This window comes from Rana temporaria, chromosome 7 (assembly GCF_905171775.1).
Source record: "Rana temporaria chromosome 7, aRanTem1.1, whole genome shotgun sequence".
NCBI classification, from domain to species: Eukaryota; Metazoa; Chordata; class Amphibia; order Anura; family Ranidae; genus Rana; species Rana temporaria.
Window position 1 is genome coordinate 181,039,280 of NC_053495.1, and position 12,816 is coordinate 181,052,095.

At 42.7% G+C, this 12,816-nt stretch overlaps 1 protein-coding gene across 2 annotated transcripts in view; it reads right to left on the reverse strand.

The window, feature by feature from the left end:
• DNAI3 (dynein axonemal intermediate chain 3) overlaps positions 1 to 12,816 on the reverse strand; it is a 118,325-nt gene that overhangs the window by 69,291 nt on the left and 36,218 nt on the right. For both annotated transcript variants that reach the window (XM_040360565.1, XM_040360564.1), the window contains 4 exons: positions 8,666 to 8,850; positions 7,124 to 7,228; positions 4,071 to 4,211; positions 2,436 to 2,635 (listed from right to left, as the gene is read on the reverse strand). In XM_040360565.1, the coding sequence (XP_040216499.1) occupies positions 2,436 to 2,635; positions 4,071 to 4,211; positions 7,124 to 7,228; positions 8,666 to 8,850 (631 nt within the window). The remainder of the gene's footprint in view (positions 1 to 2,435; positions 2,636 to 4,070; positions 4,212 to 7,123; positions 7,229 to 8,665; positions 8,851 to 12,816) is intronic.

Genomic DNA, 12,816 nt, shown 5'->3' on the forward strand with positions numbered 1-12,816 from the left:
GGGGAGGAGACTGAGTGGGGGAGGTGACCGATCGGTGTCCCTATGTACAAAGGACACACCATCGTTCTCCTCTCCCTGACAGGACGCACTGGGTTCACAGTGACGTGGCGGGCGCGTGCGTGCCCTCTAGTGGCTCAGGAAGGCGCAACGTCATATGACGTCCGCCCAGAACGAGAGACTCTTCGTCCCGCCGTCATATGACGGCGGTCGGTAGACAAGCAGTTAAATTAGTATTCGTTACGTTGTCTAACAGGCAAATTTCAATACCTATAGTTTAATAGTTAGTTATTATTAGTTAGCTAGTTATTTTGGATTTTCTTTCTTATTTTCAAATTTTCCTTTCTTATTTTCGGATTTCTGAATTTTCAGATTTACGAATTTTCGGATTTACGAATTTTTGAATTTACAAGTTTCGATCATCACGAATGACCCGAAAAACAAAAAACAAAAAACAAATAATAATACAGAAACTAACAAACTTTTCGGCAGTGCACATGTCTATCCCTCACCTTTTCCCTTCTTCCCCACCAAAGCAAATCTTTAAGACTGAAACACTAAAGCAGCCCACAGATGAGCATTTTTTTTTTTGCAGGTTGGAAGAAAAAAAAAAGACCCAATTCCCCTATACACATGGGATTCTTCCCCACTTAACCTTTGTATTCCAACAGGGAAACTTCCCCACCAGCAGAATACACTGATCAGTAGACATGTGCATTTTCGTCCGAATGCATTTTTGTCCAAATTTCGGGGATTTTCGTTATCATTTTAACAAACTAAAACGAACGCACAGAATGCTAAATCCGAAATATCCGACATAAAAAAATGCTTTATTTTTATTTTCGTTGCTACAACAGTTCGATACAGATAGGAGATTCGACATGACGCTGACAATAGCAATCTGTGTCTATCGAACCTGCGGTCGAATAACCTTAACTCTATTAGTCCAAGATTATTCTACATAGAGAGGAAAGATCCAACATTATAGAGACAGCGTTGGGGTAGACCATTCGACATGAACGTCGAACATTCGACGAAGCAGCGAAAAACAAACAACCATTGAATCTGTCAATTGAAGGCTTATGGTGTCTGTCGAAAGTTCTAAGAAGATTCGACAAGCAGCTAAACTGTACGACGCTGCGATTGTACATTTCCGGTCAAATGCTCAGCTCATAGGCTATAGAAGAATTCTAATGTTGGTTGACTAGTAATAATATAATTATCACTAGTGTCATACAACATTAGAATTCTTCTATAGCTTGTAGGCGGAACATTCGACCAGAAATGTACGATTGCAGCGTCATACAGTTTAGCTGCTTCGTTGAATCTTCTTAGAACATTCGACAGACACCATAAGCCTTCAATTGACAGATTCAACCTGAATTTGGATTTTTGGACGAATGCATAGTTTAACGAAACAAAATAAATAAAAAACTAATTTCAGGAGTAACTAAATAAATGTATTTTTCGAACGAAATTCCGAAAAACAAAATATTTCAGTGTGCATATGTCCACTGATCAGCACTGCTGGCTATAGCCCGCAGCACTGATCAAGCAGGGAAAAAAATCAAAAGGTCGGTAGATAGACTTCTGTACAACCAAAGGGGTAGATCCACGTACCTACGCTGCGCCCGGCGCAGATGTCAGATACGCTACGCCGCTGTAACTTACTTTGGCTTAGTTTGAATCCTCAACGAATTTGCGGCGTAAGTTACAGCGGCGTAGTGTATCTCTCGCGGCGTAAGGGCGCGGAATTCAAATGCGGCGGGTAGGGGGCGTGTTTCATTTAAATGAAGCGCGTCCCCGCGCCGAACGAACTGCGCATGCGCCGTCCCTAAAATTTCCCGCCGTGCATTGCGCTAAATGATGTCGCAAGGACGTCATTGGTTTTGACGTGAACGTAAATGGCATCCAGCCCCATTCACGGACGACTTACGCAAACAACGTAAAATTTTCAAAATTATACGCGGGAACGACGGCCATACTTAACATTGAGTACACCACCATATAGCATCTTTAACTATACGCCGGAAAAAGCCGAAAGGAAACGATGTAAAAAAATGCGACGGCCGCTCGTACGTTCGTGGATCGTCGGAAATAGCTAATTGCATACTCGACGCGGAATACAACGGAAACGCCACCTAGCGGCCGCCGGAAAATTGCATCTAAGATCCGACGGCGTACGCCTGTCGGATCTAACACAGATGCCGTTGTATCTTGTTTTGTGGATACCAAAACAAAGATATGACGCGCGAAAATTGAAATAACGCGGCGTATCAAGTGATACGCCGTCGTAATTTCTTTGAGGATCTGCCCCAAAGTGCACATATATAGACCGAAATTCATCCAGTCCCCGCTGAACCAGCTGAATTTCAATCCATTTCAATCCATGTTCAATCCATGTTCAAGCCGCCTTAAATCCTGTATTCTGGTCTTACCACTGGGTCTGGGTGCTCTCCTCCTGCAGAAGTGGGACGACCTGTATTCCTGTATCTCGCTCCTTTGGTATAATGTTGAAACGCTTGTCTTGATAAGATGTGCATTCCATATACCCATCTTTCACATCTGATGCATTGCAATCACTGAAAGTGACCTGCGCTCCGAATTCACGACGTACTCGTGAAATCATGAATTTAATCTGCAGAAAACAGGACCCCAAGTCAACTAAAAACACAGAATACATTGAGTGCAGAGGAGCGAAATAAAACCATACTAACCTTCATGTTACCTTAGCTAAACATTTTGCTGGCCTAAACCTATAGACAAGGGGCCAGATCGACATACATTGCGCTCGGCGCAGCGTATCAGAGATACACTACGCCGCCGTACCTTACCTGGCGTATATTCGAATCCTCAGCTTGTTCGCGCCTTAAGTTACGGCGGCGTAGTGTATTTCTGGCGGCGGAATTCAAATAGGCGAGTAGGGGGCATGATTCATTTAAATGAAGCGCGTCCCCGCGCCGATTGAACTGCGCATGCGTCGTCCAGAAATTTCCCGCCGTGCTTTGCGCGAAATGATGTCGCAACGACGTCTTTTTATGAACTTAGACGTGAGTTACGTCCATCCCTATTCACGGACGATTTACGCATAAAAAATAAAAAAATGTCAAATTTCGACGCGGGAACGACGGCCATACTTAACATGGCAAGTCTATCTATAGGCCGAAAAAAAACAGCTTTAACTATACGCCGGAAAAAGCCGACTACAGACGACGTTAGAAAATGCGACGGCCGCGCGTACGTTCGTGGATCATCGTAAATCGCTAATTTGCATACCCGACGCGGAAAACGACGCAAACTCCACCCAGCGGGCGCCGAAGTATTGCACCTACGTTCTGAAGGCGTACGAAGCCGTACGCCTGTCGGATCAAAGCCAGAACAGGAAGTCGTCTAAACATTTTTTTAGGCACTTGGCTGCCTAGTTACTGGTATTCAATTCAACACATTAGGTTCCAACGAGTACTTAAAGAGGAGCTCCAGTCGCTTGTGTTCATTAAAAGTCAGCAGCCACAAAAACTGTAGCTGCTGCCTTTTGATAAACACACACTCACCTGTCCCAGGATCCAGTGATGTGCTCACCCAAGCTGTCGCTTCTCTCCCTCGCCTCTCCCTGACACTGCCATTTCAACTGTGGGCACCCAGCTGTGACAGCTTGTGGCTTCACCCCTGGGTGTGCACTGCGCATGTCACAGAAGACTGCAGGCAGGGAGGAAGGGGAAGAAGAGAACTTTCATCTAGGTCAGTGATGGAGAACCTTGGCACCCCAGATGTTTTGAAACTACATTTCCCATGATGCTCCGCTACACTGCAGAGTGCATGAGCATCATGGGAAATGTAGTTCGAAAACATCTGGGGTGCCAAGGTTCGCCATCACTGATCTAGGTGATCCAAGTGGAACTGAGAGTGAGTACCTGTCAAAACTAGGTACCCCCCCCCCAAAAAAATAACATGCCAAATGTGGCGGGGGGGGGGGAGAGTGCTTAAAGAACTTCCCCTTTTGGGTTAAACTGCCCTTTAAATATCACTTATAAGAGGACTTGCCCTTTAACCAAGTACCCCGCGGTTACTGTCACCTTTGCTCTAGATTCTCTGACCATTTCCTCTTCAATTTCCTTTTCACTACCAAGAGAAACCCATGGTTTGGAAATAGGAGGGTGATAGGTGTAATCTTCTTCTTCTTCCTTTGCTTCTTCATCAACTACAGACTCGGGCGGCTACAAGAAAAAAGAAAAAAATTCCCATCACTGTTGGTTTGTTGAGTTATTTTGCGGCATATAGGATTGGTTTTCATATTCTCTGTAAGGCTCAAGCCTCGTACACACGATCGGATTTTCCACAGACAAAGCCTCTGACTTTCCAGGAATTTGTCTTGCCTACAAACGGCACACAATTGTCGGCCAACAAACATAAATGTAGTTACGTACTACTCTGGGCACCTTCTCCTAATGTTATGTTTGGTGAGCATTGCTTTCGAGCATGCGCGTTTGTACTTTGTACTTTTGTCCAACTAGTGTACACACGCTCAGAAAATCCAACAACAGACCGTTGTCCGCGGAAAATTTTAAAGCACGTCCAACATTTGTCTGCGGAAAATCTGACAACAATTATCTTATCTGATGGAGCGTACAAACGATCGGATTTTCCGCCAAAAGGCTGTCAACACACAATTCCCGTTGGAAAATCTGATTGTGTGTATGAGGCTATAATCACAACATATATTTTAGTAACAGCAATATCACATTAGATATTGAGAAGTAATATGCAATTACCCATCAATTCACTTAAACTGGTATTAAACCCAGAAGCAAAAATTTCATATAGTATATATAATATATATTGCAGCTTGCCAATCCCTAAATGTGGTAGCTGTATTCATTTTCTTTTTTATTATTTATTTTCACCTGGTGATCCAGCCCATAATACACTTCCTGTCTTTGGGTGCCTCTACTTTGGATGGAGGAGTGACTTAAGACCTGTACACATGATCAGTCCATCCGATGAGAACGGTCCTTCGGACCGTTCTCATCGGTTAACCGATGAAGCTGACTGATGGTCTGATGTGCCTACACACCATCAGTTAAAAAAACGATCGAGTCCAACGCGGGTGACGTAAAACACAACGACGTGCAGAGAAAAATGAAGATCAATGCTTCCAAGCATGCGTCGACTTGATTCTGTGCATGCGCATGTTTTTAACCGATGCTTTTGCGTACTAACCATCGGTTTTGACCTATCGGTTCGACGTCCATCGGTTGAATTTTAAAGCAAGTTCTAAATTTTTGGACCGAAGGATAACGGACCGATGGGGCCCACACACGGTCGGTTTGGACCGATGAAACGGACCTCCAGTCCGTTTCCATCGGTTTTGACCGACCGTGTGTACGCAGCCTAAGACAACTTTGGACAGCAGTATTGTCGATCTAGGAAGAGTCTTTAATTTGTTAACATTGGGTTAGCCCTGGTTCACATTGGTGCATTTTCAGATGCGACTTGACATCAAATCGCATGTCAAATCGGCGGCAAGTCCTGGCAATGGCACCATCCTAATCGGTGTGCCGCACTGATTTCAAAAAGTAGTTTCTGTACTATTTTTTGCGATTTTGGTATGTAATTTCCATTGACTTCTGTGTAGAAACACGCACTGATGTCTGTGAAATCGCTACCAAAAATCAGGACCAACGTGCCGGAGTGACATTGTGCGAGTTCAGCTGAATTCCGGCAGCCCAGTGTGAACCAGGGCTAAAGTGGGGATGGGTTAGAACCACCTGTCCAGTTTTAAACACAGTTTCCTTGCTAAGATTTTTGAGAAAGAAAAAAAAGAAACAGAGGTTCTTCTGTCCCCCCCCCCCCCCCCCATTTTATAAAAAAAAAAAATACATTTTTAACTTGGTTTGTGTCTTAAAAAGAAGATCTATTAAATTTTTTCTAACTGTTTTGTCTCCGATTGGACAAAATACATATAGAACTTTGCCCCATATTGACAGGTTCTGTCTAAATCTAGTTATGAGTTCCGTTTTGCCCACCACCCCCCATCTGCTCCTGCTGAGACCGAACCAACAACCTATAGAAAGCAAATGGTTGATTTATTACGGCAGCTTTACTTGGCTCTGAGCACTTTCTATGGACAAACAATGGCAAGAGGAATGCAGAGAGTGGGGAGGGAACCTGTCAGCCTATGCATTCCTCTTGCCATTGCTTGTTCGTGGAAAGTGCTCCTTCCTTGGTGGAGTTGGGCTTTCAATTACTAACACTTAAGAGCATTATTATAAAGTACGGAATGTAACTTTTACCAAACATTTACGAATGGTTTAGTTACTATAATTAAAAAACACATGCATTGGAAATATACCCTTTACTTTACGCTGATATATATTCATTAGATATGTGCACTGCCGAAAAATGTGTACGTTTTCGTTACATTCTTTTTTTGCATTTCTCGAAAATTCGGGAATTCGGAATTTCAAAAATTTGGAAATTCAAAAATCCAAATGTTCAGATTTTCTAATTTCTGAATTTTCTAATTTACGATTTTGAAATTTTTGAATTTCGAATTTCCGAATTTTTGCATGTTGAGATTTTCTAATTTCGGAATTTTCAGGTTTCGGAATTTTCGAATTTCTGATTTTCCAATCTCCGATTTTCTAATTTTCAAAATTTTGAATTTCCTAATTTTGAATTTCCAAATTTCTGAAATTCGTAAATTTCAGAAATTCGTAAATTCAGAAATTGGAAATTTCGGAATTAAATCAATTTGTCAAAATTCGTTAAAAAACAAATTCAGAACTAAACGAATTGCACATGTCTAATATTCATAGACATTCTTTGTGACTTCTAACATTGAATGATTTAAAGTTACAGTACAAAGCCATCTGTAATATAATTTGCTCTCTCTACAAAAAAAATATATTCTTTCCATTCTCCTTCCTTTTCTATTTTATAATCCGTATGATTCTAGAAAACAGTCAAAACACACAATAATAGTGGTAACCTATGGAGACCCTTTTGTGATCAAAATGGAAATATTGTTCTGAAGTTTTTGATATGTTTTTTAAATTTTTCTTTTATAATATATTTCTTGAAAACAAATGAAAGAACATGGAAGAAAGAAGAAATCTCAATGTATTACATGCAGAATGGATTCCTTAGCTTCTTCTGTTATGACCAGATAAAAATTCTGTCCATATCTAAACTCTGTGTCAAGGACGAGCAACAACTCTTCTCCTGGATACTCCTACAACAGAAGAAACAAATGAAAATAATGACCAAAAATCAATAAAAATACTGTATATCAATTTGGATTATACTGACATCCCTAAAGGTGGATACACATTATACACATTATACAATTTTTGATTACAATCAAATTGAGTGTTTAGGTTTGACCTCATATATGGTTTTGGTAAATCTAAAGGGAAAAAAAATCTAAAGAAAATTGTATAGTGTGTAGCCAGATTTAGTCTCTAACTAGTGCATTTCCACTCGGGGTCATAGATCGAACATAACTAATAAATATGATTCGACCTTAAATCTAAAAACTCCTGACAGGCAGCTAAATACATGGGGCCAGATTCAGAGAGATCGGCGTATCTCTGTGCGGGCGTAGCGCATCTCATATGCGCTATGCCGACGTAACATAGAGAGGCAAGTACAGTATTCACAAAGCACTTGCTCCCTAAGTTACGGCGGTGTAGCGTAAATGGGCCGGCGTAAGCCCGCCTAATTCAAAGTAGGCTGGTAGTGGGCGTGTTGTATTGAAATGTTTTGTGACCCCATGTAAATGAAGCGCCAAACGAACTGCGCATGCTCAGAATCGCATCGAATTTACTCCCTAAGATACGCCGGGTCCATTCATGCGACGTGAACGTAACCTACGCCCAGCCCCATTCACGTACGACTTACGTAAATTACGTAAAATACGACGGCTGTTCCGACGTTTCCGACGTCCATACCTTTGCATTACTTGCGCCTCATATAGCAGGGGTAACTTTACGCCCGACGTACACCTTACGTAAATGGCGTAGCTTACTGCGACGGGCTGATTTCTGATTTCCAGAATACGCGTATAGATACGACGGCGCACATTTGGACTTACGACGGCGTATCTGGAGATACGTCGTCGTAAGTCCTTTCTGAATCCGGCCCATGGTTTAAATACATGTGGAAAAAATTATCCGCACTCCGGTCGTTGCTGTTTAAAAAAAATCTTTGTTTTTATTGACAAGCCACAGTGAACAAACGCAAAAAAAAAACAGTTGACACGTTTCAGCCTATAAGGCCTTAGTCATAACCCTAATGATAAGGTTATAAGGTTAAGGCCTTATAGGCTGAAACGTGTCAACTGTTTTTATTTGCATTTTTTTTTATATATTTTTTGGGGATATTTATTATAGCAAAAAGTAAAAAGTAAAAAAATATTGCTTTTTTTCAAAATTGTCGCTCTATTTTTGTTTATAGCGCAAAAAATAAAAAGCACAGAGGTGATCAAATACCACCAAAAGAAAGCTCTATTTGTGGGAAAAAAAGGACGTCAACTTTGTTTGAGAGCCACATCGCACGACCGCGCAATTGTCAGTTAAAGTGACGCAGTGTCGATTTGCAAAAAGTGGCCCGGTTTATTTGGCAGCCAAATCCTCCGGGGCTGAAGGGGTTAACAACACACATCACGTACTGTTATAACGGATTTAATTGGGCTGAAGTCCGAAACGGCAGCCCTGGTCTTCAGATCACTAAGAATTTCTTCTTTCTTTAGTAGTTTGCATGGGTTTTCTTGTGTGACGTCCTCATCCACACGACATTGGAAGATTTCCTGCGTTTTAGAGGTTAATACTAGAGGAATGACATAATCCGGGTGACCTGCGGAATGAAAGATAAAACAGGATATCAAGTTGGTCACGCTATGACACATAACATGCCAATGCTTTTAAAATATTTGCCATTTATTGTGCAAGAAATAAATATTTGTCACTTATTGTGAAAGAAACACAATGGAATCCCATTGGGGACATGAACCTCATACCTAATTACTTGCTTCCCTGCTGTTCTGTTTCAAAATTCCTATAATCTGAATCGCAGTTTACAAATATGCCGTAAAGTCAACCTGACATTTTTAAGACTTAAAAATTAAGGGCCAGATTCAGGTAGAATCGCGTAAATCCGCGGCGGCGTAACGTATCACATTTACGTTACACCGCCGCAAGTTTTACGGGCAAGTGCTTGATTCACAAAGCACTTGCCTGTAAACTTGTGGCGGTGTAACGTAAATCCGTCCGGCGCAAGCCCGCCTAATTCAAATGGGGCGTGTATCATTTAAATTAGGCGCGTTCCCGCGCCGAACGTACTGCGCATGCTCCGTTTTGAAATTTCCCGCCGTGCCTTGCGCGAAATGACGTCGCACCAACGTAATTTTTTGAACGGCGACGTGAGTTACGTCCTTTCCTATTCACGGACGCCAAAAAAAAAATTTAAATTCGACGCGGGAACGACGGCCATACTTTAACATGGCTAGTCTAAATATAAGCCATTGAAATAGCATCCGTAACTTTACGCCGGGAAAAGCCAACTAGCGACGTCGTAAGAGAATGCGACGACCGCGCGTACCTTTGTGGATCGCCGTAAACAGCTAATTAGCATACCCGACGCGGAAAACGGCGCAAACTCCACCCAGCGGGCGCCGAAGTATTGCATCCTAAGATCCGAAGGCGTACGAAGCCGTACGCCTGTCGGATCTTACCCAAATGCCGTCGTATCTTGGTTTGAGGATTCAAACTAAAGATACGACGCAGGAAATTTGAAAATACGCCGGCGTATCAGTAGATACGCCGGCGTATTTCATCTGTGAATCTGGCTCTAAGAGTCATACCAAAGAGATATTCAACACAAATGATGTGACCTTTTGGTGATGGGTCACTTAATTATCAGTATTGTCTATTACAAGGTCTGAGCCATGGCTCCTGCATATTGGAGTGCTGCCTAAATGTACCCCCTCTACACTACTGTGCAAAGGATGTGAACATTTATGTAAGGTGAGGATACTTTCAAATATAAAATAAATTAATAGCTTTTATTTATCAATTAACAGCCTACAAAGTACTTAGACGAGAAGTCTGGTCAAAGCGTGTTTGGTCATTCTTCTAACTTCTGGGTCTCAGGAGCACATTTACTTTTACACTTCTGTGACCCAGAATCAGCTGACAGCGGTGCATCACAGAGCCACTCCAGACTCTGGAAGGATCCTGACAATAATGTCGGGATCCACCCAGATGTCTGATCAGTAGTTGGCTCTGCTGCTCAGCAGGCACCTAAGAGATTTAGTCAGTTGCTCCCACCCAGGGCCACCATCAGGAATTTTGGGGCCCCTTACACAGCTTCAGGCAAGGGCCCCCTGGAGCAGAGAACCGAAGGGGGGGGGGGGGGTGCTGCCGCCTGAAATTCAGAAGCGGCGGAGCAGGGGGGGGGGGGGCCTTTACAAAAAAAAGAAGAAAAAAAAAAAAAATATATATATAAAACTCAACGTGTGTGTGTATGTATGTATGTATGTATGTATGTATGTTCCAGCATCACGTCCAAACGGCTTAAGATATTAACATGAAACTTGGCACACATGTTACTTATATGTCAGCAACAAACATAGGATAGGTGGTTTAACCCTTAGGATAGGAAGGGTTAAAGATAGGAAGATAGGAAGACCGGGCAACGCCGGGTATTCAGCTAGTATATATAAAAAAATAATAAAAAGAAAAAAGAAACCTCTGGGCCCTTTACTAATAATAAAAAATATATATATAAAAAAAAATAAACATTTATAAAAAAAATACATAAAAAAATGGGAGCTTGCCATTCGGGGCCCTGGGGACCTCTTAATAAAAAATAAACAAATATAAACAAAAAAACAAAACAAAACATTTATAAAAAAAAAAAAGGGGGGGGGGTTGCCACATGGGGCCATGGAGACCTTTGAGCCCTTTAATACACATCTGGGGGCACTGTGTATATATATATATATATATATATATATATAAGAATACATTTTTTTTTATAAAAAATAAATAAAAAAAGGGGGGGGGGTTGCCGTCTGGGGCCCTTCGGGCCCCTTACAGGTGTACTGCCTGTACCCCCCTGATGGCGGCCCTGCTCCCACCCCCTCTCTTGCCTGGCACTCCAGTGAGTGCTGGAGGGGGACAGCAGAGAGCTGGTGACTGACTGTCTTCGCAAGAATTTGATATAGAAGAAAAAATGGAGTATAAGATATCTCAAAGATCGGACTTTAAAGGGATTGTAAAGGTTATTTTTTTTTTTTCTAAATAGGTTCCTTTAAGCTAGTGCATTGTTAGTTCACTTACCTTTTCCTTCCATTTCCCTTCTAAATGTTTTTTTCTTTGTCTGAATTTCTCACTTCCTGTTCCTCCTCAGCAAGCTTGCCCCCATCATCCGAGCCGATCTGTCTGGGAGTTAGTCAGCGTGCTTGCCCCCTCCCCTGCGGGGAGACGCAGCGACAGATACAACTTTAACCACTTCGTTCCCTGCCTATAGACATATGACGTCCGCAGAAGGGATCTCCCATTCTGGGTGGGCGTCATATGACGTCCTCAGCTTCCCGCCCGTCTAGGGGGCGTGCACGTGCCGCGTCACTCGGAGCCTGTTCACGCGCCCGGCGGCCGCGACCTCTGCCGATGCAGTGTCATATTCTGCTCCCTATCGCAGAATGCTGCGGAAGTCACGTGGCGGCCAACTGCGCATGCGCAATGCGCTCCAACGGCAAATGAGATGCGTTCCAGGGGATTTACGACACTACCCTTCAGTGAATCCATCACAATTTGTCACTGAAGTGATGAGGAACCATACACAGAGCGGGGGGGGGGGGGGGGGGGAGAGAAAGAGACATACAGATGTAATGAAAACCATACTGTATCTGCATGTCTCTTTATCTCTCCCCCCGCTCCGTGTATGGTTCTCATTACATCTGTATGTCTCTTTCTCTCCCGCCCTGTGTATGGTTCCTCGTCACTTCCGTCACAAATTGTGATGGATTCACTGAAGGGTAGTGTCGTAAATCCCCTGGAACGCATCTCATTTGCCGTTGGAACGCATTGCGCATGTGCAGTTGGCCGCCACGTGACTTCCGCAGCATTCTGCGATAGGGAGCAGACTGTAACACTACACCGGGCATCCGCGATTGCTGGTAACAGCGCAGGGACGTGGATCTGTGTGTTTGTAAACACACAGATCCACGTCCTGTCAGGGGAGAGGAGACCGAAGCTGTGTTGCCAGTACAGAGGAATACCGATCGGACTCCTCCCCTTGTGAGACCCCTCCCCCCACAGTTAGAATCACTCCCTAGGTAACACATTTAACCCCTTGATCGCCCCCTAGTGTTAACCCCTTCCCTGCCAGTAACATTTACACAGTAATCAGTGCATTTTCACAGCACTGATCGCTGTATAAATATGAATGGTCCCAAATTATGGTGTCAAAAGTGTCCGATATGTCTCCCGCAATGTCACAGTCACGATAAAAATCGCAGATCGCCTCCATTACTAGTAAAAAAAAAAATACCATAAATCTATCCCCTATTTTGTAGACGCTACAACTTTTGCGTAAACCAATCAATAAACGCTTATTGCGATTTTTTTTACCAAAAATATGTAGACGAATACGTATCGGCCTGAATTGAGGAAAGATTTTTATATATTTTATAAATTGGGATATTAATTACAGCAAAAAGTCAAAAATATTGTGTTTTTTTCAAACTTGTCCCTCTTCTTTTGTTTATAGCGCAAAGAATAAAAACCGCAGAGGTGATCAAATACCACCAAAAGAAAG